This window comes from Rhododendron vialii, chromosome 11a (assembly GCF_030253575.1).
Source record: "Rhododendron vialii isolate Sample 1 chromosome 11a, ASM3025357v1".
In the NCBI taxonomy this organism is placed as follows: domain Eukaryota; kingdom Viridiplantae; phylum Streptophyta; class Magnoliopsida; order Ericales; family Ericaceae; genus Rhododendron; species Rhododendron vialii.
This window is the reverse complement of record NC_080567.1, coordinates 38,897,716-38,923,179: the sequence shown is the minus strand read 5'-3', so window position 1 is coordinate 38,923,179 and position 25,464 is coordinate 38,897,716. Positions and strand designations below refer to the sequence as shown.

Here is a 25,464-nt window from a genome sequence, read left to right as displayed (position 1 = left end):
GTTCTCAAGACATCCAATCAAAGTAAAGCTACCAGCTTTAGACTCAATGTGTCATCTAACCACTTGGCAGAAGAAAGCATCAAGGTTTGTGGTAGCGAGACAGAATTAAACATGGCCATTTTCTTCATCTAACTTGCACATGGTCTTGTCTCCGTCATTCTGGCATTGTGCATATATATTGCTAACCCATCACCACTGCCTTCAACTCATCACAACATACCGTTGCATCGTCTCAAGATCTCAATATCCCCTTCTATTTTCCAAAAAGAAACAAACATTTTCTCTTATTCCTCTGTTTCAAAAAGCAAACAGATATGATCAGTCCAAAGAAACTTATCAAAATGGCAAGGAAGTGGCAGAAGGCGGCTGCCATCAAAAGGAAAAGAATTTCGCTCCAATTAGACCATGGGGATGTCTATGCTAGTGCTAATACTAGCTCATCGTCAGTGGTGGATAAGGGCCATTTTGTAGTCTACAAAGCAGATCAAAGGCGCTTTGTTTTCCCTATAATGTATCTTAACACTGAAATTTTCAGGGAGCTCCTAAGGTTATCTGAAGAAGAGTTTGGACTACCAAGTGACGGACCTATTACATTGCCATTTGACGCAGTTTTTATGGATTATGTGGTCTCTTTACTCCAACGGCACACAACAACAGAAATACAGAAAGCTCTGCTTGTGTCAATCGCAAATAGTAGATGCTCCATGCCTTGCTCTATTGATCAAGAAAAACCATTCCAACATTTAATAGTCTGCAGCTTCTAGATCCTTATCTATAGCAAGGATCTTGTAAATAATCCACAATATTACAGTCTGCCGAAGATTTTAAGATCTCTCCATTTACTCTAATACAGAATTGCCAATCTTCTCGAGTACCAGGATTCTACATTTTTCTTACATAGTAGGAGCAAATATTCTACGTTAAAAAAAAAAAACAAAAACAAAGTAGCAAATGTTCTGTCCTTTCTGTCTCATGTACCTTCTTATACTCCATATCTATGTTACCAGGGAACTCTATTACCCTAGCGAATTACATTTTGGTACGATCGTTCCAACACATGGTACACCACCGTTCCAAAACGGTAGATTTAGCGATCCAAAGCGATCCCTTAGTTTTCCCTAAAATGTCAACTTATTATGGTCAAAACAGAGAGAAAATGGAATTGCGGTGGGAGACATTGTAAAAAGTTCCGTCGTTATGCTCCTAGAAAGGTGTTTTGTATGAATAATTTGACAAACAATATTTAGTTTCACTAGATGTTTGTTGCTTGGAAGAGTAAGTTCTAGTTTTGTTATCTATAGAAGCCTACCCCTAGCGTACCACAATTTAAGCATGTGGCGTACTGCGTTCTCGTTCCCGTTCCTCATACCAGAACGATCTGCTTTCTAGGTAACATAGCTCCATATACAGTGGGAAACACCTCTATTCCAATAAACCAACATATAGTTTCGGGTCCTTGTGTCCCAATTTTGCGTAGTTGCTACTTGCTATCATGCAAGGGACCCATATGAACATAATTAGTCCACGGATAGCCGGCAGCATTGAACTTTTCATATTTCTAGAATTCCTTCATGTTGGAAAAGGAGATTCTTTACTTTAGAGAATTGACAGGTAAGAAAAATCAAAACATTTCGATTGCAGCATTTAATATAATGACACGACTTGCAAACTCACAGCAGTTAATCTTATCCTCTTCGTTTTTTTTTTTTCTATTTTGCTGTTACAACATTAGTCAGAATGGAGAACAGAATAGTTTTGTACCAGAAATTGAGATTTCTAGCTAGAAGAATTGGGAGAGATTAAACCTTAAAATCACCTGGTAATTCATGGGATTCTGCACCTCTTTCCTTATATTGTCGGCCATGGGGAGCCAGGGGAGGGCCAAGAGAGCCACGGCTTTGGGTCCCAACCCAGGCCTAAAAAACAGCCCAAATTTTGGTGGCCCATGGTTTAGGCAAAATTAACTAACCCAACAAAGGTCCCAAATTATGGGTAGCCGGTATTGCATTTCAGTTTTTGGATAGACTTAATGTGTTATCTAAATCTAACTACTTGGGCGAAGAAACCATCAAGGTTTGTGCTATGAAAAAGAATTAACCATAGCCCATTTTCTCCATCTAATTTGCACATGGTCTTGTCCCATCTCTCTGGCATTCTACAAATATATAGCTAACCATCTACACTGCTTCAGGTCATCAAAACACACATTTTCATTGTTCGAAGATGTCAATCTCCTTTTAGGGTACATTTGGTTCGATGGAATCAAAGTTGGAATGGAATGATCACTTCAATGATATACTTATTTCCACGTTTGGTTCACCATTAAACGGTGGAATGATTATTCCAAATGAAATCATTATTCACCTTAGTAAAGGACTTGTCATTCCACTAAAAAAAAACCAAAGGAACTGCCATTCCATTTCTTTGTCACTTCAAAAATTACTATTGCCACATCATTCTATTGCAGATGAGAATGACTATTTTTAAGCACCACCAAACTTGGGAATGAGAATGGATATTCCAATTTCATTTTCTCCAATTCCATTCCAACCTCAATTCCATTCAAGCGAACGAAACATAACCTTGCTTTGTAAACCAACTCAAGATGATCAGTCCCAAGAAACTTGTGAAGATGGTGAGAAAGTGGCAGAACGCGGCTGCCATAACAAGGATAAGAATTTCATTCCCAACAAAAAAGTGGGGATGCTAATGCTAGTACTAGTTCTAGCTCATTGTCAATGGCCGATAAAGGCCATTTTGTAGTCTACACATGGGCGGACTTATATATGGGCAAGGGGATCTACTGACCCCACTGAGTTGGGAAACCCACTAGAGATATATACTAAATTTTCGGACACTTTTTGGTAATTTTGCTCCATAGGCTTTTGAACTTGTGGTGGTTGCCTCAAGGATAATAGAATTGCCCCATAAGTTTTGTAGCCTTTGGTTCTTGCCCCATAAGCAAAATATTTGCACAGATTTTTTAGGTAACTCTCTCTCTCTCTCTCAAAATAAGAAAGACATCGGCTTTGTTTAGTTGAGAGTTTAATTTAGTTTAGTTTTGGTAGTGGGTGAAGAGAAAAATAGGGTAATGATTGAAGAGAGAGGTAATGATTAGAGAGAGATGAAGAGAGATAAGAAAGTAATAATTAGAGAAATATGGCAATGATTGGAAAAAGAAATAGAGTAATGATTAGAAAACTAAACTAAAACTAAATTAAACTAAAAACCGAACACAACCGACTTTGGGGCAAAATAGATTGATTGGGACTTATTTTTGGAGCAGTTATTCCATGCTCCTAGGGGCAAGTTGAGCACGAATCTGAACCACACATTTAAGTGAGTCTTACACAGTTAGGAGTGGACTTCATACATTTGTGTGATCCAAGTTTGTGGTCAACCATGTTCCAGGGACATTGAATAATTTCTCTTTTTCTTGTGTGTGTTTTTGGAAGAAAATAATTTTCATACCTTCTTTTTTTATAAAGGCACCCCCTTTTTTGTCTTTTAGGGAGGGTTTTATGTGTATTTTTTTATTAAAAGACACTAAAAAGAGTGGACTTATCACAAAAAAAAAAAAGGAGTTTGAAAATCATTACTTTTTTGAAATGGTAATTTTTTGGTATAAATAGATATCCTTTTTGTATGGTACAAATAAATGTCTTCTTAAATCCTTTTTGTTTGTTGCAGGTAAATCCTGGATCCACCCCTGTCTACACGGCAGATTAAAAGTGCTTTGTTTTCCCTATAGTATACCTTAACACTGACATTTTCAGGGAGGTCCAAATGTTATCTGAAGAAGAGTTTGGACTACCAAGTGATGGACCTATTACAAAATCGCCTATCTTTCCAAAGAACTAGGATTCTACATTGCACAGAATCGCCTATCTTCCCAAAGAACTAGGATTCTACATTGCACTATGACAGCAGCTTATATGAATCGGGCCGGTAACCTGAACCCTTTAGAATGATTTGTATTTTATTTTTCTTGTATAGTAGTAGCACAAATGTTGTATCCTTCCGGTCTCATGTACCTTCTTATACTCACTCCATACAGACAGGGCGACACCTCTATTCCAATACACCAACTTCGCAACTTAAAGTTTAGGGACCAATAGGAACATTAGTCCAGTGGGTGACCGGCAGAATAGAACCCTTCCTTATCTTGTTTCTAGAATTCCTTCATGTGGAAAAAGGAGAATTTTTGATTGTGGAGAATTGACAGGTTTATAAGTAATCAAAACGTTTTGATTTGCAGCATTTAACTAAATGACATGACTTGGACACTCACAGCATTTAACTAAATGCTTTTAATTAATTATTTCTTAGAGTTCTGCTATACTGTCTATACACAGTTTAGCACACTGCAGATTGGTTGCGTAACGGCAACGCTCTTTGATTTGCATCAGTTTAGTTGTTTTGTTTAGTTCAGACTATGCACAAGTAACACAACTATGCCTAATAAACAAGCCGAGTAGCAAATTGTTCATTGAAAATTTGTCAAGCTTTAAAAATATGCTCAGGCATTGATTTGTTAATCAGGCGAGCCGATCTTAAACGAGTTTTAATCGAGCCAATTATGAACTGGTCGCGAATAGCTTAAATTTGTTAACACATCAGCTGAACGAGGCACATACTATACAAGTTTGGATTGAGTTCAAGCTTTATTTGCTTATGTAGCAAATTGATCTCTAACGAGTAAAAAGGGGCAAACTCGATTAGCTTGATTTGTTTATTAATGTTATATACAAAACTCTAGTTTTACCATTTGATTTTATGGTATTTCAAATTCAAGATATATATCCTCTATGTGATGTGAACCATCGATGTGGACTATGAAAACTTATTAGTTTCCCGAATATTGTCAGATCAAAGTTCAAAACAGTCGAATGAAAATGTGACCTCTTTTTATGTTTATAGCACAGTGATAATTAGTCAAATTTGGAGGTCTCTCTCTCTCTCTCTCTCTCTCTCTCTCTCTCTCTCTCTCTCTCTCTCTCTCTCTCTCTCTCTCTCTCTCTCTCTCTCTCCTTCCTTTTTTCATATTGTGTGGGTCGTCTAGCTGGCTATATTTGAAGCTGAACCATGTTTTCTCTGTCTGACTTGTAAATAACCAAGTCAAAAAGAAAGAAATTAATAATAATAAAGCTACATCTACATGCATGTAACGCTAACGTATGCAATGCACCAGTGATCTGATATGTATGTATTTATTTTATTGCTAAAAACTTCAATTGTCAGTATTTCTTTGACTCCGTTAAAAGAAAGAAAAAAATAGATTGTATTTCTTTAACTCTAACAGACAAAGGGAGGGATGGGTTGTTATATTAAATAATCCTGCTGTGCTGCGATTCTTCAAAGAAATATGTCTCCCATCCCCATTAGGGCCATTAGCATTCACATCGCCTGCAGCCTTTCATCCATCTATATCTGTAGGGGAACTAACTTCCATCTTTTCAGCAAATCCAAATTATATTCAGGCCAGGCCGCCAATATTTACCCATATAAAATTTCCCTGCTAGCTAGCTTAATTAATTAAGTTGGCGGCCTGCTGGTTCTCTATCTCTCTTAATTAAGAGAGGGAAAGAAAAACGACTACTGGAGTATATTTTTGCAATAATTGTGTCCTTTAATTTCCAAGGGTACTCATGAGGGTGGTCATGTGGTAATTAATTTCCTTCCAAGTCTAGTGTTTTTTTTGTTTTTCAATTAAAAACCTTATGACTAAGTCCAAGTCAAGCACGTAAGGCCCTAACAATATCAATGGTGAGACTATCTTTTTTAGTATTGTACTTTTGAACTACTAGAAGATGAATCCTATCCACCTAAGTCTTCATAAGGGTGCTCTCAGTTCCCAATTCTAATTCAAAAGAAAGGAAAAACATTGCAGCAGCCAATCTTTTTTTTCCACCCACCTGCCTTTTTAGTCCAATTCTTTTACCTTTCTGTTTTATGAAAACATATCTTTATACAAACGTTACGTCACGCGTTTGAACTCACCACCACCACTAATGGATCTACGGAGGGGCACATGGGATGGGAGCTACTCCACTACTCCGAAGAAATTGACAAACCCATATATATTCAACTAACAATTAGTAAGTTAATTGCATGTGGAATAATAAAGTATCCCAAATTTCCTAAGCTCACAGTACTAAATCAAATTTCTGGATTTGTCTCTGCTGAGGACACCTTTGTCTTAACTAGAACTGATGAGCAATTGATCGCGGCAAATTTCACGCGACCCTTTATCACATGGTCGACCATGATTAGAACATTTCACCACTTTAGCTCGTTGTTGAAAATAGTTTCTATCTGAGGACGATGTCAGAAAATTAAAATTTGGGTTGGCAAAGGTAAGCGGTTAACTCATAAAAAGAACTTAGCTTCTAAAATGATACTACACAATTTCTGTAAACGGTCTGAAATTATCTTATAATAACTACACATGTAAATATCGCATGATGTAGAAATAAGTGGAGTGATGCTATACTTTGAAAAATAGTCATGAAATAAATAGATGCATGCGATGAGAAGAATTTTTAAGAAATTAGGAGGTCATTTATTGCAAAATTCATAATTTAGAAGTGCTAGAGTGATTACTCGAAAATTAAGGTGGTTGCGGACCAGATGTGCAAGAGACACGCACATCGGCCCCTTGGCCATTGTGAGCGTGTGTGCATTTGCGTGTGTAACTTTATGTGGAGTATATCTTTATCATCATTTTTGAGTACTCGTGGACGCCCCTGGCAGGCAGGCACCTTCCTCCATTCGGTCCTTGCTTCTATCTGTACCGTTGCCGGTGGTCTAAAACTGTCAGCCAAATTTGGTGGTCTAAAACTGTCAGCCAAATTTGGGTCAACAGACCAACTTTCGCATACCCTACCAAATTAAAGTTCCCTTGCAAGTATTCCTACTTGGGGGGGTCAAGATACCTACACACACTTCTTTGTAAGTTCCCTTGGAAAGTACGTATTCCTTTCATACACCTCCTTAATTGACTACATGAACAAGTGATCTATATATAGACCTAAAACTTGAAGAGTTATTTGTGTGGACAAAAGGCAGGGGAAGAGCCAGAGGTATTAAGAGAGAGATAGGAACTAGGAAAGTTGTAATCAAAATGGGCGAGGGTGATGAAGTTAGCTCTGCCCCTATGACGCCACGGCCGGCGGGTACTTCCCCAAGACCGCCCATATCATGTCCACCGTCGCAATTCCACTCCCCGTCTCTGTCTCGGTCACCACTTCTCTCCTTCGCCGACCACCCAGAAAATGCCATAACCAATGCGAACAAGACCCCGAACAAGACGCCGAACAAGACCCCGAATAGGTCTCGATTCTCGACGCCGCGGTTCATTACTCCCTTGGGAAGCCCACTCAGGAAAGCCCTCCACTTGACAAAACTTGACCCACAAGACGCTTGGCTCCCAATCACCGAGTCTAGAAATGGAAACGCATACTATGCGGCTTTTCATACTCTTTGTTCCGGGATTGGAATTCAAGCACTTATTCTCCCTGTTGCCTTCACCATACTAGGATGGTAATTAAGCCAATACTCTTCTTACGAGCTCATTCTTTGTCATGTGTTTTTTTTTTTTTCCAATCTTCCTAATAGAATTTGCTAACATATAAGTGTCTGTTTGGTTGCAGGTCATGGGGAGTCATATGCTTGACATTAGCATTTATATGGCAACTCTATACCCTCTACTTGCTGGTGCAACTCCATGAATCACCCGAAACCGGAATCCGCTACAGCAGATACATGCAACTCAGCAGTGCAACTTTCGGTAACCTCCAGACTCTTTTGTGCTCAATTTGTTAAGAACTCTTCGATCTGTTTGGACCGAGATATATATAATCCAAAATCAATTACTCTCTAATCTATATTGCGGTAACATTTGGAGGGTGATATCAGATTTTTGTCTCCCCTCACAATTTGTGTTGATGTGTTTGTACCAATTTCTGCTTTCGCTTAATTTTGAATTTGGTTTTCAGAATCAGCTTTTGTAAATCTATAATAGATTTTGAAAAACACCTTTCCTAGTTGGCAAGATTCTCCCTTACTGGACGTGATGTCCGGGTTTTACGTGCTATTATTGCAAATTACACCGTGCTCGATCTTGTCCAATTCCCCTCCTAATTCCTAATGTCAAAACGTTTTCAGGTGAGAAGGTAACAAACTGTTTTGTCGCATTCCCGATCATGTACCTATCAGGGGGCACATGTGTGGCTTTAATCGTCATTGGAGGCTCAACGATGAAGAGCTTTTTCAACACAGTGTGTGGGCCCGATTGCACAGTCCACCCACCAACAACCGTGGAATGGTACCTAATATTTACATGTGCCGCGGTGCTGCTGTCTCAGCTGCCCAACTTGAACTCCATAGCCGGGGTGTCGCTGGTTGGAGCCATCACTGCCCTCGGTTATTGCACCATGATATGGGTGGTATCGGTGGACGAGGGGAGGATTCCCAACGTATCGTACAATCCAGTGAGAGCAAACACCCAGATCGCTCGGATTTTTGATCTTCTCAATGCTCTTGGGATCATTGCTTTTGCTTTCAGAGGCCACAATCTCATCCTCGAGATACAGGTACATTCCATGCTTGTGCTTGCTCTCTCATTTAAGCAAAATCACAGTTGAATCTGGCAGGAAAAATAGAAATTTTTTTCGCTACGCTAATCATATTACCAATTCTCCATTAGAACGATGAATTTGTTCAGTGTGTCAGTTTACCTTCTGAAACACCAAAATTAATTAATATTCGGAACTAAAATGTTGTGAATTTATTTTTACCCAAAAAAAAATTGTCAGTGAATTTGCCTACAAGTTCACATTGGAGTACATGCTATCAACAACATTTATTGTGATTCTCTGTTAAGGTGCCTCGTGACTACTTTTCAGACATGCTAGTATGTAGTACCTGTTAAAAGTAGTATTGCCTGCTAAAATACTACTTTGACTTTTGACGCCAATGTTGATTTGAACCAACAACGATATATTCGCCTCAACTTGACTTTTCACACCACGTACACACTATTACGTAGGGTAGTTGTACACTACCTATAACCTATAAAAAAACAGACATACTCATTTCAAAAAGGTTGTTAAAAAAACAGGTAAATTGCTACTCCCCCCCTGACACACCCCCCCCGCCGGCCCCACCTCGGTTTCCCAGTTTACCCCCGCCCCCCCCCCTCTCTCTCTCTCTCTCTCTCTCCCGCCCCCCCCCCCCTCGCCCCCTCTCTCTCTCTCTCTCTCTCTCTCTCCCTTTTCTTTTTTTCCACTTTCTGCTTCTTTTCTTCTTCTTTTTTTTTCTTTTCCAGTTTTTTTTTTCATTTTATTTCATTTTCTTTCTTTCCGGTTTGAATTTTTTTTTCTTTTTAATAATAGGTTCAAGTCTAATTCTAGGCTTTGTAAAGTAATTGAGAGAAAAAAAGTGTTTCAATTGATCATGTTTATCCCACTGTTTTTTTTTCTTTTTTTGTCCTTTATAGATTAAAAAATATAATTACGAAAATAAGTGTTTCAATTTTTAATCCGTTTGAACCAGTGCAAAGATGTTATTTTTCTGATCATTTCATCCTAAATGGTCGTAATAAATTTTTGGCTCCAAAGCCTTTCAATGAACACCCTAAGAGAGTCCTGAAACTAAATAATGAGTCTTAGGTTGCTCGTTGAAAGGTCGTAAAGCAAAAAATTCATTAAGATTACAATTAGTGTTCGGGAACTAATTACGAAATGTATTTTGCAAACGACATACTAATCCATAATACAAATATTATATTCAGGATTACTTTTTTTTAACTATAGTACAATTTTATAAATTTGTTAACCATTATTTAGCATAGATCCTCTTAACTGATTCAGTAGTATGTTGCTTCAAATCACGTTTATACTCCATAGGATTGCAAATGGATGGGTTCTATTTTTTTATAACTAAAACGGAAACGTTTTAGGGGCTACTATGTCAATGGAGGCAGCAGAGCCCCCGGGTCCCCCATACTTTTTAATTTATTTTTTTATTTAATTACTTATATCTTATTTATTTAATTTCTATAAATACACCATTTGTATATTTAAAAATATAATTCAAGAATTAAGTGCTTTAATTCTCAATTCAATTAAATCAGAGCAAATATCGTTTTTTTATTATTTTATTTTAAATGGTCATAATGAATTTTTTGGTTTAAGACTTTTCAACAAACTCCCTAAGACTCATTATTTAGTTTTAAGACTCTCTTAGGGTGTCCATTGAAAACCCTTGGAGCCAAAAATTTATTATGACCATTTAGGATGAAATGATCAGAAAAATAACAACTTTGCACCAGTTCAAACGGATTGAAAATTGAAACACTTATTTTCGTAACTATATTTTTTAATCTATAAAGGACAAAAAAAAGAAAAAGAAAACAGTGGGATAAACATGATCAATTGAAACACTTTTTTTCTTTCAATTACTTTACAAAGCCTAGAATTAGACTTGAACCTATTATTAAAAAGAAAAAAAAATTCAAACCGGAAAGAAAGAAAATGAAAAAAAAAATTGGAAAAGAAAAGGGAAAAAAAGAAGCAGAAAGTGGAAAAAAAAAAAGGAAGAGAGAGAGAGAGAGGGGGGAGGGGGGGGGGGTAAATTGGGAAAAAGAAGGTGGGGCGGGGGGGGGGTGTGTGTCAGGGGGGGGGAGTAGCAGCCCTCAAAAAACAGACGTTCATGTGCTACTGATTTTTTTATTTTTTTTTATAATTAAATATCCGAATCAATTTATACACATTTTAATTAAATTCGAAACTCTAAAATTAACAAACGGACAAACTTTCCATCAGCTCTATGCCCAATTGGCCAAACCTCTTTTTGGATTGTGTGATACTGGACTTTTTTTGCGTTCAATGGCCGAATATATTGACTTCTGGGCTAATATTCCAAATGTTGCTGAAGCAGCTGAATATTTTAACCTTGCAACATAGGTTTAGGGCATAGCCCCAACAACCAAAAGACAATTTGACAGGCCCTTATTTTATTTTATGCACCGTTATACTTTTCTTTGTTTGGAAATTTTCACAAATTTCATCTTAAGATTCTTAACCAACGAAGCACCCACAAAAAGATAAAACAAACACCCACTAAGAAGAAGACCATCAATTTTACGCGGTTCAACTCAATCATCATCTGCATCCACAGGAGATTTCACCATAATAAAATAAAGGTCCGGCTAACGTGAGTCTATTGGGCACGGAATAATACACACAAAAAGACAAAACAATTAGAACTCTGATACAGTTTTTTCATATAGCAATGCACTTTGACGGATAACTATACTCTCTTTGCGGATATCAATACATTTTTTTACTATTATCCAAAGCCTAATGAGGTTTAATTAGCATTATCCTAATTCTAAAGCAAATTGGGCTACATTTGTTTCACTACAGGCCACCATGCCTTCAAGCGAGAAGCACCCATCACGTGTGCCGATGTGGAGGGGTGTCAAGTTTGCGTATTTTCTCGTAGCAATGTGCTTATTCCCGCTTGCGATTTTCGGCTATTGGGTATACGGCGACAAGGTATAATTTTACTCTTATCATCTTCAGCCTAATTAACCAACAAATTAGAATCTTTCATGTCGTCTAAACTCTTGGTACGTACATCAACAGATACCACCAAACGGAGGGATGCTGGTGGCCGTAATACAATTCCACGGAAATGACACATCACAGGCTATCCTAGGACTAATAAGCTTATTCGTGATAATAAACGCGGTTAGCTCGTTCCAGATATACGGAATGCAGATGTTTGACGACATGGAGTCCAAGATCACTACAAGGATGAAGAAGCCGTGCCCGTGGTGGCTCAGGGCCATTCTCCGGGCCATGTTTGGATATGGGTGCTTCTTTGTTGCCGTGGCAATCCCCTTTTTGGGAAGCTTCGCGGGTCTCATTGGAGGGATAGCGTTACCTGTGACTTTGGCTTATCCGTGTTTTATGTGGCTTAAGATTAAGAAGCCCAAGGTTTACAGCCCGGTGTGGTGCCTGAACTGGGGTTTGGGTGTTCTGGGAATGTGCCTAAGTGGGATTCTGATCGTGGCCGGATTATATGTTGTGATTGACACTGGTATTCAAGTCAGCTTCTTCAAGCCTCACTAATAAGTTAGTGCAGGATACAAGGCTAAAGGGTATTGAGCTTTTAGGATTCACATAGTTGATGAGTATATTTGTTCTAATTACTGTATTATTGATGATAAATGAACTCGACATGATTGTATTGGTTTGGATTAAAGGTATGTACCTCTAGAGATCTTACAATTATTTCTTCTTACAGTTGTAATACATTTGAATGGGTTTTCAAGAAATTTTGAGTTCTTTTCACACGTAAAACAAATAACTTCTCAAGTATCCTATCACACCATTATGTTCCATTCATTTTATTACGTAAACTCACAGCCCAATTGTGTAACCATTTTAATCCTCACTCACTGGACATAAAGGAGAGGTAGAAAAGGTAAGCAATGCCTTATTGATTTTGCCCTTCCAGTTAAAGTGAACAATTGGATAGTTTGCTTTAAAATGTTTCGACTCTGGGTATCAACAATCTTGTTTTAAGGTTTTATACTGTAATACATTATGGTTTGATTTGGACAAAATCAAACGGGATTAACAGCCTAGTATTAGTAATCCCTGGACTATTTGTCCCTGTACTAATTCTATCCGATCTCATGTTTGGCTTATATGGGATTACTTCTAAATATCTCATACAGAGAGAGGGAATTTACGTAATTAAGGGTATTTCTATAGTTTTTCAAGATATATGACGTCTAGAAAACATTTAAGGGCATTTTTTTTTTGTAATTTTAAATACCTCGTTAAAAAGAGCTTCTCGGGTGAGGCCCTTAATCCCGTTCAATCCCACCTCCTCCCCTCGTATTACACAAGACCCCACACATATACATATAAAATTAATCAAGTGATTATTTATGCCGACAGCAATTTCGACAACCAAACATGAGATAATGCAGGATTAGGTGCAATTAGTTCTATACTAGGCATGTAATCCGCTAATCAAACGAGATCTATTTAACGAGAATGGTACAGGGACAGACTCCTCGTTAATCGTCACCTCTAAGGAATCAATTGCCACAAATCAAGAAGTTGAACTACCCAAGATCTCTCGTGCAACGTTATGCATGCAGTAGTCCCTTGGCATTCGTTCCATCTTGTTCCTTTCACAAATTTTCCATGGTTTTTTTTATCTTGCCCATGTGCTCCAATGTAGATCCCCTCTCAAGTCTCAAACCATTGTTTCGCTCAATTTGGGTACTACCACTTGCAGCTATGATGATAAGTTGTGTACTACTACGTCGAGTCACCGAAGCCTGAAGAAAAACGTCTTGGTTCATCCAAACCGTCCCCACCGACCTACCTTAGTTTTCTCCTTCCAATATCCGTACTGATTTCCGTTCCGGGCCTGCTTGGTTTTCTCCTTTTGTCCCCTTCAGCTTCTCCTATATAAGCTCTCTTTCCAACTGAGAATGTCATCCCAAGCATACCTACAAGCAGCCAATTCAGTCCTATTGGATCGGTGTTGTCTCTCTTTTTAGCTTCTTTTTGTAGTTTGTTGACATTTACAGTTACAGGATGGCAGAACCACACCAACAAGGCCACGGGAGCAATACTACCTCAAAGCTTCCTGGAGAAACCAGAGATTGTGGAATATTTGATTGCTTCGGAAAGAAACAACATAAACTAGAAGAGGATTCAGTAATGACAGACCATGCTAAGGAGCCGAAACCTAACAAAATGAAAGAGGACAAGCACACACTTAACATAGAGCTCCACCGGTCTCGTAGCAACTCTAGCTCGGTAGACTGTCCAAATCTCTCTCTCTCTCTCTCTCTCTCTCTCTCTCTCTCTCTCATATACATATGTTGTTTGATTACTACAGTCCAGTTATGAGGAGGCAGAGGGAGGTGAGAAGAAAAGAAAGAAGAAGCAATTGAAAGAGAAGATAAAGGAAAAGATAACAAGTGAAAAGGAAGAGGGAGTCTCGGAGCATGAAGAGGTATCAATTCCATTTGAGAAATGTGATCAATTAGGGAATGCAGACCCAATAGAGCAAGAGGAGAAGAAAGGTTTTCTGGAGAAGATCAAAGAAAAACTTTCTGGCCAGCATAAGAAAGCAGAAGAGGTTAGTCCTGCACCTCCACCTGATCAGCGTGCTGCAGATGGGAACTCCCCTGTTGGAGGCGAAGCCAAGGACAAAAGAGGAATACTGGACAAAATTAAGGAGAAGCTGCCCGGATACAATAAGAATGACAGAGATCAAATGAAGGCAAAGGAGAATTGAAGCCCAGAGTTTCTACTCATGAACTTTGTCATAGAGTATTAATCATAGATTGTGTTTGTTTCCTTTCTATAAGTGCTTCACGTGCTTGTATGAGTTTGATTTGATCACTTTCTTGTTTATATTGCTATTTGTATGAGTAAGAGTGTTTATCTTGAGAGTTTATCTTGGAGTTGATTTGTTCTGGTAACAAGGCTTTCCTCGTCCTATAAAACATCATTTCATTCAAGCAAAACAATCTGACAAAGTATGTACCTTGTACCTTATAATCAAAAAGCTTTCGAAGGGAGCACAAGCATGTATGATTGGTGTGATCAGGTGATTACAACTGATTCAAAAGGCACTCATGCCAAGGGATTTAAGATTCCTAAACTACTTCCACACTATCAGAAAGGGATATCATTCCTTATGGATACATGAATTTGCCAAATTGAGATGCTTGCCTAGTCGGTTGCCTTCTAAGGTGACTTGACAAGTGATACTGCTGTAAAACTTTGGCTTAACCAATCTCCCCAAGATGTAAGCTCTTGACCTCATCACAAATGTCAGATTGAGCGGCACTGATACACTCTCAAGGTGATCTTTAGCCCCACTAAGAAGCGGAATTCCACCATAGAGTGGCACCTGATTACCCGAAACTACAGTTACTACCACACGTTGACTCTTCCTTGACTGGTAGAACTTCTTCATCTAAGTCAAAATTATACAAAAACAGATCAACGTTTATGATAATGTCATTCACGGTTGTTAGATGAAAAAATGGAAAACGTAATGTATTAGGAATAGCTATGAATGAGGAGGACAGCAATGCCAAGAACAACAAATAAATAGAAGTTAGAAGAAAGGCACCACCTATTTGTTGACTGTTGTGTGTTCGGACCTCAATTGGACGTGACACAAATGTTGTTTTCATTGGGACATCAACAGCATTTTACTTTTTTCACCTAAAGTTGTTCAAGTTGGGGCCCCATAGCAATTCAAGTTATGAACATCTCAATTCATTGATTTTGTTAGCATACCCTTGTTTACGTACTAAACAGTCCATTCTCCTGATAACGATTATCTAACTTCGGAACGGCTGCATCCATTTCCAAGGACTTGACCAAATAGCCATCCTGATGAAGAATGGGTGAAACCATCTAGAAACATGGACTCCCACATATATCTTCTTTTATGCCATCAGCTATTGGTTTGCTTTCAACCGTGGGTATGTTTGTATCTTTTTGTCAAACAAGCAAGAAAATTTGGTGTTCCCTTCCAATTTTCCAAAGGTTGTGACTTTGTGAGTAACATGCCCCCATCAAGCACTCAAACGTATTGGGAGATTTGGCTCACGACACGCACCATACTCACAGTCTCACAACGAGTTAATGTAACATACCATACCTTTTTATAACCCAGGCAAATAGTAATCTCCCACATTTTCCACCATCAAATTTGGTTGACGGCATTTAATATGTAGGTAGGACATCATAAATTTTGGTATTACTACAACCCCAATGTAATCAAATCCATTTTCATTTCAAAAATCTCGAATCTAACCCAACTCCTTTCACACAATGCCATGGTCCCCACATGCCCACATCAGTGCCAACCAATTAGTTTTGCAGTCGAATCTGGCCCCCATTACATCCTCTCCCAAATGAAGACTATTGTAGCCTTTCACATTCACATTGTCCAAGGCATAACTTTTCTCCTCTCTCTCTCAACTTTCTAGGAAACATGGACCACCATTGCCAGATTTCCGAGTTTCAACACTACCGGCTAAGATTTCAAAATGGCTCTCAATTCAACTTGTGATTCGGGATCACTGTACGATATACATAAATGCATACACATAGAATTATAGTACATATGTATTTATTATGGTATGGAGAAGGGACTTACATATCCCGTAGCAACCTTAAGCTGGTAATAGTGAAGCTCAAGTGGAGTAGAGGTGACGTGCACCCCGAAGAAAGTAGCCGGGTTCCTGTAGAAAATTCTGACCGTTGAATTCAGAGTCAGCATATCCGTTGGCACTCCTGAATCATCCATCCCCGCTTGAGTGTTGAAGCTCTGGAACACCATCCCCTGCGCAACACACACACCAACACAATTTTTAAAACCAAGAAAATAGTACTCCAATAAATAAGAAAGCACTAGTAAGTAAAATGTGACGGATTCACATCACGGACTCGTTGCGGTTTGGGATTGGTTTGATTTATACAAAAGTTCAAGCAAATTAAAAACCCAAAATCCAACTATTGAAACGTAAACACAAGGGGTTGGCCAACAGTGCTGGCCCTAAACAGAAGCAAGCAAAGCAATCGCTTTGGGTCTCCGAAAATTTCCTAAAACGAGGGGCCCCCAAAATTACGTAGCAGATCTTTACTATTGGTCCATAAAATTGAGATCCATTGAAATTGAGGCATCATTTTGAAAGTGTTTCAAATTTTTGTCATGATGTATGATATTGAAGTTTTATCTTGTTGACTACCTATCGAAGTCGTTTTATATAGTTATCGTTTTGTTTGTTATGTACATTAATAAGGGCCTTATTTTCTGAAGTACGCTTTAGGCCCCAAAAAATGCCAGGCCGACATTGTTGGCCAAGACCCATGTGACTTAGGAACTTTGCTTCATCTTAAGTTCTCAAGTTGGATTCCTATTGCCAGTAACCCTAGGGGGCCCGCATGAAATGGTTGCGGGAGGATCTATACGAACCAAACTGCTCGCGAGCTTGGCTCAGCTCGGCTCGCTTAGTAAATGAGCCGAACTCAAGCTCGAGTTTTTGACTCATTTTCGACCAAAGCTCGGCTCATTAAGAGAGGCTCGTTTAGTAAATGACTAAGCTTGCCTCGTTAAGGCTCGAGCTCGAATTTTTGGCTCATTTAGTAAACCAACCGAGCTCGAGCTCGACAGAGCTCGGCTCAGCTTGTTTACGGCCCTAGACCCAAAAAAAACTATTGAAACCTCAAGCAAAACCAGTCTGAAAAATGGCTTACGATTTTCATTTTTCTTTTGTTGCTAATTTTTGCCTCCATTTGAGATGAGGAGATTTGGTACTCTCCAAATATGACAAGTACTCCATTTCATTCACATTTTTCAAATCCTATTTTCGAGTATGAAGATGTCACAGAATTGTACGCTACAGTCCTACAGAACTATCTATCGTCCACAACTGCGTCCGGATCTATTAGATGTACATGGGTTCACATGCATCCAAGTATATGTGCGAGAGTAAATGCGGACCATTCCCAATTAAACTTTTCTACATTTACGTGCTTTGACCAAAGAAAAGTGAACATCAAGAAAAATACTTTTATTTTCAAGACATTTAGCACTAAAAAATAAACAATTTCCCAAATTAGAGAGCAGCGTTTACACATGACCGAGTTTCGGAGTTGACTCGGACGCAAGAGAATCGGGAATACAGAAGAAAATCATGAGTGTTTTTGTTCCAAAAACTAACCTGTACAAAGATTTTAGGCTGGTAAGGAGCGCTAGCAGCCCACAAAATCAAAGAGAAAACCGTAAACAGCACCACAAACGACAGCACGAAGCACACCACGTAGAACCTCATGGCGCTGCCTCTTCCGGGCCCCAACTCGTCGTCGTCCTCCTCCGCTCCGTCATCCTCGCCGCCGTCGTGGTGGCGGCGCTGCTGCAACCTCTTCCAGGCGGCGGGATGGTTGAGCTTGAGGGCAGCGGCGGAGAAGCGGGAGGTGGAGGACTCGCGAGAGTGGTGGATGGGGGAGCAGTGGTAGTGAGGGTGCGGTGGGGATGCGAAAGGGCTAGAAGCGTAGGACATTTTCTCGGCATCGTGGTGGGAGTGGGAGGGGCTCTGGACGTAGTAAAGCGTCCGGCGTGGGGAACGTGGCGGCGACGAGGCGTCTATGCTCGTCTCAGAGTCCGATTTGGCGTGCATTGCCAGCCCCATGGTTGCACGTAAGAGATATCTCTTCTATGTTGGTAAAGGGGGAGGAAGAGAAAGAGATTAGGGCATTGGGAACTTGGGGAGCCTAAAAAGGAACAGACGGCAAGAGAGAGAGAGGGGCTTTGGGTTCAGCTGTCTGGGCTGGGGGGTGAGATGAGATGAATAGTTTTGGAATAACGAGGAGAGGAGAGACGCGGTTTTACTGGAAAGAGAGTTTGTTTTGTCATTTGGGATTTCCTAGGTTCCAAGTGCTATGTTTTGATTCTTTCGGAATACGACGCGCGTTATGTTCACGGTTTCGAGGGTGAAATGAAATCTCGCCTTGGTAAAACAAATCCCATTTACGGTTTGGTAATTTTTGAATTCATCTTCGCACTTCACTTTTGAAGTGCCCGTTAGTAATTTGAATAGTACCAAAATCATTGCCTATAATAAATTTTACTGTAGGTTATATATCCTTTCCTATTTTTTTCTTCTCACATCTTTTGTTTATTTTTTCTTCATATAATTTTTTAGATTAACTACTATATCTCACACCAAGAGAAATCAAAAAAATACTTATAAAACCAAGTTCAGGCTGTATTCAATGCTTGATGTTTGCTAGCTGTTTACCAAATCAAGCTCCTAAACAAAGGAAATCTCAATGTTACCTACACCCCCAGGGCAATTGACAAAAAATCAAGTTCTCATTTTGATTTGGATTTGTTCCACTTCTTTTCTTAAGCTCAAAAACATTTTTAGGGTAAGTAAGTATTCAACAACTTAATCGTATGCAAATCAAAATCTATTGTTGGAATAATTTTTAGATGTTAATTAACACAATAATCTCTAGACAGCATTTTTTCTAGAAAATCGAGTTCGTTCAATTTTAACGATAAAACATAATTGATGTTTGAGAATCGACATAAAAGTGTTTAACGTGTCTTAATTTAAGTGACGTTGATCTTCTTAAAAGTTTCCACCTGTACATGGCAACAAGATGTGTTGTTGCTACCCATATTACAGGAAAGCTCCGTCCTCTCTAAAATCTAGAACTAATATTTTATGGTGATACCTATTGAATGAATGTTAGGTTTGAATGAATGTTAGGTTTATGGGAGGGAATAAATTGAATGGGGACAAATAATATGTAAAAGAGTGATATTGCAAACCAAATGAGATTCTAGCAATGATCCATAGGATTATACCTCGAACAAAATTATGGTCATTAGGCCATCCGCAGTGGTATAATCAAAAGCCAATTATTTCTAAAGTTAACAATGTTTGTGCAAAAAATGGCTCACAATGGTATAATCAAACTTAGCAACATCCTTAGAAATAATCAAATTTTAGGCTTTGGATAACCAAAACTAGCAATATTTTTCAATAATCAAAATTTTTCAACCCCACATCACATAAGTTAACTAGTTCCAAAATTTATATACACACATGTTTCAATTGGTATTTTCTTATTCTCTTCTTTGCCAACTCTATATCTTTTCCACTTTACTCACAAACTATTTCTCTTTCTTTTCCTCCAAAAGTGAAGTTCATATCTCTCGATCATCTACCATTCAACCCATTGTCGTCGGATTAAAGTATTTCACTCTTCTTTTCTGTTTTTATTTTTTCCCCTCCAAAAAAAATTCATAATAAGAGGGAAGGAAGTCACCGATTTTTTCCCAAAATTAAGGGAGGGAATCGATATATTTTTGCCCAAAAAAACGTAAATGAAGAGAAGTGAATAGCGGGAAACAGAGGGGGAGAGAAAAAGTGAAATTGTTGTGGACCTCTTTATTTTAGTTATGGACTAGAAGCAACCACTGTGAACCTCAACATTGGTAAGCTTAGCAACATCTTAAATGAATAATCAAAAGCTGATGTGTCAATTTTTGGTTATCAATTTTTTATTATGTCACTGTGGATGGCCTTAGTAAGTTAACTAAACTCCCCAAGTAAAGGTGTATTATTTGCAAATAAAATGCGTTTATTGTTGCTAAAAAGTCTTCCCATCTTAAAAGATTAGACTATCTGTAAGATAAGAGATTGCTAATAAAGGGACAAAAAAAACTTCATCTTGCTTCCAACTGCTAATTTTGCTTTAGGCCTTCAAAAAACTTCATCTAATTTCTAGCCAAGGCAATAACAATGTTACGAACTTCCGTTTGACCCAAAAATAAATAAATAAATAACAATGTTACGACGTTAAATTATAAGAGACAGGAATGATATATGAATTCAAGACCTAATACCTATGAAGAGGCGCCATAAGCAAGCCATTGGGACAATTCTTTCGAAGCAGAGACTCTTATTTTCAAAAGTTAGAAGGACACTAAAATAGAAATCAAAAGTTTGAGAAAAATTTTTGGCAGAGACTCTTATGAATTACCATATCAGTTTAACTCTGTTTAAGTCCCAGCAAGTTGAACAAACAAAACAACAAAAGAAAATATTTTGTATGTTGAGTGTCAACACATGACTCCGATTCTTTATACATCTCCGGAATAGATCAGAGAATTGAAGAACCGTTTGAAAAGTTTGAGAGTGCTCTCAATTTCACACCAATTCACCCATCTCCGACTTGTTTCTTTGAGCAAAATTTACTCCGGATTGGCAACTAGTAGCTCAAGCAAATACTAAAATCCAATTTCAAGGAGGAAAAAAAAAAAACTAAGTTGGAGGCCCATTACATTAAAGCCCTCCAACAAAAAATTGCAGGCCAAGCCCTTCATGTTCCACCACTACTTAACTGGGCCCCCAACCTCATCCTTCTGCTTGGTACTGTTATGGCTCTCCTCAAACGCCTTGATGAGATCAGGATCAACGTTCTCCTCAGGCTCCCACGTGGCCTCCTCTATGTCCGTCCATTTCACCAGATACTCCCACTTCCCTTGTCCCTCCTCCCCTTCCCTCCTCCCCACCACGCACTCCGCCACAGCGTATTCCAGCCCCGCCTCGAAATCCTTCACCATATCCTCCCCGATCGCTACCGCCTTCACCCACTCGTTATCTCCACCGTCCTTCCACTTCACCAAGTACTCAACCTTGTCCCCTTTCCCTCTCTTCTCCAATATCTCTTGCACCTCCGCGTACTCGAATATTGCCTCCTCCAAAACCTTTATTACATTCTCCAGCCCTAATCTTCTCGCGAATTGCATCGGATTCCCCATCGGGGTCGCCTTCAGAACCTCTCTGGCCAAATCCAACGGCGTCCGTCCTCTGTCGTCTTCCGCCTCGGGGTCCGCGCCCAGCTCAATTAACAGCTTGGCCACACCCGGTTTCACGTAGCCGGCTGCAATGTGGAGAGCCGTCAAGCCGGCGCTGTTTTCTCGGTGGTTGATGTCGGCGCCTGCTCCGGCCAGGGCTTTGACGCAGGGCTCGGAGCCGAGGCCAGAGACGAAGAGGAGGGCGGTGCGGCCGGCTTCGTCGACGGCGTCTACGTCTTTGCCGTCGGCGGTGGCGATGAGCTGGTTCAAGGCGGAGTCGTCGGCTTTCTTGGCGGCGGTCCACCAGGGGGTCTCGTATTCGGCGACGACATCGGCTGCGATGTAGTTGGATGGGACCCAGGTAGGGGCGTGATCGTCTTTCCACTCGATTAGGTACTCCATGCCGGTCCCGTTTTGGAGTGCTCTGCTGCCGATGATTTTGTTGACTTCGCCGTATGTCTCGTCTTGGTCGTAGTCTTGGTATGTGGGTTGTGTTTGCTGGTTTTCGACTGCGGAGGATCTAAGGGTGAAGACGTCAGTGGAGTGGCGGTGGAGGCGGAGGGATTGGTGGGTGGAGAGTGGAAGCGGGGGAGTGGGGAGGGGATAGAGTTTGGGAGAGAGTTTGAGGCGGGAGAGGGATGGGTTAACGTAGAGGGCGTCCATTTGAAGTTGAAGAAGGGGGTGTGATTGATGATGTTCAGAAATGGGGTGGTGGTGGTGGTGGTGGTGGTGGTGTTTGAGTTTCAAAGGGAGGGATTGGGTTCATCGTTGCGATGCGTCTCTCTCGTCTGTAAAAGTGAGAGTGAGTGACTGAGGGAGTCTGCAATCCGAGAGAAGATAGTTGGGTTGGGGATGGATAAGGAACATCATCCAATCCAGTCATTGGTCCATGCTTTGTTTTTGGATTGTCCCTTTTTAGGAGTACCAACTAACCAAGCCTGGTTTTACTTTTAAAAAAAACCCTTTTTAGGAGTACCAACTAACCAAGCCTGGTTTTACTTTATAAAAAAAAAAATAAGGGTAGTAATAATATCAAATTTGTTTTTATTGGTGCTAAAACTTTTATACATAAAATTTTTGTACATTGCACATAGTACAAGTCTTTTTTACATTAAAGTTTTGGTACCAACAAAAACAGTTTTGAGATTATCATTTTCCAAAAACAAAAGAGATTAAATTCTTTTCATCTTAGGTGGAAAATCCGTGATTTCCACCACTTATTGTGAGCCCCATCATGCTTTCATTGTAGAGATTTGAACCGTTGATTTTGTAGGACCTGCAATCGATGCAAAAAATCATTTTGATTGGAAATCCAATCAATAGATGTATAAAAAATTTAATTTTGGTTTATGAAATAGAAGGCTATGGACAACTTAACTTTAAAGAATCATACCGTCCATTTTACAGATCAAAATTTAATTTTGATAAATCTATCAATATCTGATGGAGCTAACTCTTTGCATGGATATAGTGCTCTGCGAATCTTACAAGATGAACGGTTCAGATTAATGTAACAAATTCACGATGGGACCCGCAAATTCCGGTGGTGGAAACTTGGGATTTTCCACCTAATTTGGTGGAAAGAATTTAATCCCAAAACAAAATAAAAACATTACTGGAGTTTTACGTGGATCGGAAATTTCTGAAAAGAAGAAAGTGAACCAAAAAAAAGAGTGGGACAAATTAATACTAGTGGCTGGAAACTGGAAAATAAAATTTTGTTTTAATTAAGGATCATTCATGTTGCTTTCAACACACACAAAAAAAAAAGAAGAAGAAGAAGAAGAAGGAACATTTATGTTTTTCCTCTTAGTAAAAAGAAGAGCATGCATGAACACAAAAAATAATCCACACGTATGGTCAATAGTCAACTCACGATGTACGTTCATTTGAAAAATGATTTTCACGCTTTAACAACCCAATGAAGTCTTTACAAAATAAATACGCCTTCCGTATCAATTTTTTTGTCTTCGTTTTATTCTAACCGGATAAAGTTACTTAAATCTTTTAGTTGATGATGATATATTTCACATACAATATGGATATTATTTATATTAAAAACAGTTTTTCGATCACATAAAATTTCATAAATTAAAAAATATTATCAATTTAAAAATGATGGGAACTCTTAAAAAGAAAGTGGATCGGCTGGCCCCGAACCTAAACGTGCACTTTTTTCTTTTGCCAAAAATAAGAAACCAAAAACCTGGACTTGGGTTCTTGAAAGTTTGTCTGACCCAACCCAAGCCAGCCTCATAAATAATGGGTCAATTGAACATTTTGTACACGACGTAACATTATAGTACAATCCATGGATTTTGGCAATGCCGAAACGCTATACTTTGACTTTGTTTTTTTTATAACTCAAGTGTTCGGGTTAGTTCTCGTACATTTCGACTAATCTTGATAAATCAATCTTATATCAATCAATCCTACAGCCTACTTGCGGAGGCTTCAATTAAAGCCAGCTTTGTAAATTGTAATGGACTCGTCCCAAAAGAATTGATAACACCTAAGAGATTTCAAACCTGAAACTTTAAGAGAGAACAAACTCCTAAGCCCCAAAGACTTGAATACTAGGCCAACCACTTGGAGTTTATACTTTGACATTGTTGTTAGATTTTGCATGTATTATCCTTTTTATTTCCTTCAGAAAAAGTCAAAATAGGTTATCTATAAGTCTCATCTTAGACTTTTCAAAGTTTTTCAAGTTAATACACATACATTTTGGTTCACAACCCAAGATTAGAACAACCTCAATTAATTGTCTCAAGTCCTCACTGAAAATAATCTCCAATGGCCATGCCATTTCTCTTGTCATGTTTCGTAGCAGTGGTAGATGGGATGATGGCACAACGTGATTCTCTTGTCTATATTTCATTCAAGGATTTGAGAATGATGGAATAGTATAAATCACAATGCAAACGTATCTTAAATTTTTGGAGGCAAAGCCTTTCATCCTTTCTCTACCCTCAATAAATACCTCTACAAGTTTTCAATCCAAATACAATTTGAAAGTGTCACTATTGAGCTCTCCATCGGCATGGACCCTTAATTTATTGGCTCTCAATTTGCTGTCAAACCCCAATAAAATCAGACTGAAGCCTCCTTAATGGTCCACCAAAGACGTACGTAGGAGATCATGTGCCGCAATAGGAAAGTGCAACCATAAAGACAAAAACATTGGTCATACCATCTCTATAATTATATCTTTAATTTTGTGGTACATGGAAATTCTTGATGCTTCGCTAGCTAGCTGTCTCTTAATTAAGCATTAACCTGTCAAAGTCGCCCATCTCTTTCATTACAGCCATTTAACAACTAGTCAAATTACAGCAATTTAACAACTAGCCAGAGAATTCAGAATTTGGCCAAGTGGGCATAGGAAACAATGCCACAATTCTCCCCGTCCCGACAAATTATCCCAAAAATGTTCTAGAGGAGAAATCAATGGTTGAGATTTATAGACACAGTAAATTTGAACCAGTGATTTCTCTTTTCGGGACATTTTTTGGGATAATTGTTCGAGGTACTTGTAATTATTGAAAATAATACTCGTAAGTGGTTTTCTCTCGTGGGTTCACACGTTCGAATGCCACAAAAACCAAATATTTTAAATTTTTGGGCTACTAGAAGGTTTGTTCGGTTGTTAACTTAAAAGCCCCGGAGTTAATTGAGACGCTTGCGTGTCCGGACATCCAATTATCAAAAACCAATTAGCCAAAGCAAAGGAATGCCAAGTAGTACAGTAATAGAGAAAATCGCATTTTATTAAACCGCGTTACAGTCAACTTTAATTTCAAGATCATGACCCCAAACAACATTCCCTTTTTAGGAGGTTTTTCACATCAGAGCCGTTTTAATTAACAATTAAATCTTCTGTGGGGCCAACTTCAGAAGGTTCCTCCAATGATGGTCTGATTGTTTGGTTGGGCGGGCGGGCAGGCCACGATGGAAGTGCAAACTGTAAAAAGACTTCTCTGGGTTGTGGGTGGGTTGGCGTAATACTCGAGTTGGGGATATTCC

General features: G+C 39.0%; 5 protein-coding genes across 5 annotated transcripts; 3 read left to right on the top strand and 2 right to left on the bottom strand.

Annotated features, from left to right (window-relative positions):
* Nucleotides 1–189: 189 nt before the first annotated feature.
* On the top strand, nucleotides 190–887 carry LOC131308495 (auxin-responsive protein SAUR68-like). The gene has a single exon (XM_058335438.1). The coding sequence runs from the start codon at nucleotides 315–317 to the stop codon at nucleotides 762–764; it is 450 nt and encodes a 149-aa protein (XP_058191421.1). The 5' UTR covers nucleotides 190–314; the 3' UTR covers nucleotides 765–887.
* Nucleotides 888–7,028: 6,141 nt separating this feature from the next.
* Nucleotides 7,029–12,375, top strand: LOC131308282 (lysine histidine transporter-like 8). Its single transcript, XM_058335172.1, has 5 exons — nucleotides 7,029–7,542; nucleotides 7,653–7,789; nucleotides 8,167–8,594; nucleotides 11,430–11,561; nucleotides 11,652–12,375. Exons 1-5 carry the CDS (start codon nucleotides 7,124–7,126, stop codon nucleotides 12,138–12,140), a joined length of 1,605 nt encoding a protein of 534 aa, XP_058191155.1. The 5' UTR covers nucleotides 7,029–7,123; the 3' UTR covers nucleotides 12,141–12,375.
* Nucleotides 12,376–12,851: 476 nt separating this feature from the next.
* Nucleotides 12,852–14,498, top strand: LOC131308521 (phosphoprotein ECPP44-like). Its single transcript, XM_058335460.1, has 2 exons — nucleotides 12,852–13,853; nucleotides 13,936–14,498. Exons 1-2 carry the CDS (start codon nucleotides 13,629–13,631, stop codon nucleotides 14,335–14,337), a joined length of 627 nt encoding a protein of 208 aa, XP_058191443.1. The 5' UTR covers nucleotides 12,852–13,628; the 3' UTR covers nucleotides 14,338–14,498.
* A 40-nt stretch (nucleotides 14,499–14,538) lies between these two features.
* LOC131308520 (uncharacterized) lies at nucleotides 14,539–18,411 on the bottom strand. Its single transcript, XM_058335459.1, has 3 exons — nucleotides 17,789–18,411; nucleotides 16,222–16,407; nucleotides 14,539–15,024 (listed from the first exon to the last, which is right to left on the bottom strand). The coding sequence occupies exons 1-3, from the start codon at nucleotides 18,254–18,256 to the stop codon at nucleotides 14,734–14,736; spliced, it is 945 nt and encodes a 314-aa protein (XP_058191442.1). The 5' UTR covers nucleotides 18,257–18,411; the 3' UTR covers nucleotides 14,539–14,733.
* Nucleotides 18,412–20,816: 2,405 nt separating this feature from the next.
* LOC131306307 (signal recognition particle 43 kDa protein, chloroplastic) lies at nucleotides 20,817–22,337 on the bottom strand. Its single transcript, XM_058332463.1, has one exon. The coding sequence runs from the start codon at nucleotides 22,099–22,101 to the stop codon at nucleotides 20,974–20,976; it is 1,128 nt and encodes a 375-aa protein (XP_058188446.1). The 5' UTR covers nucleotides 22,102–22,337; the 3' UTR covers nucleotides 20,817–20,973.
* Nucleotides 22,338–25,464: the final 3,127 nt, after the last annotated feature.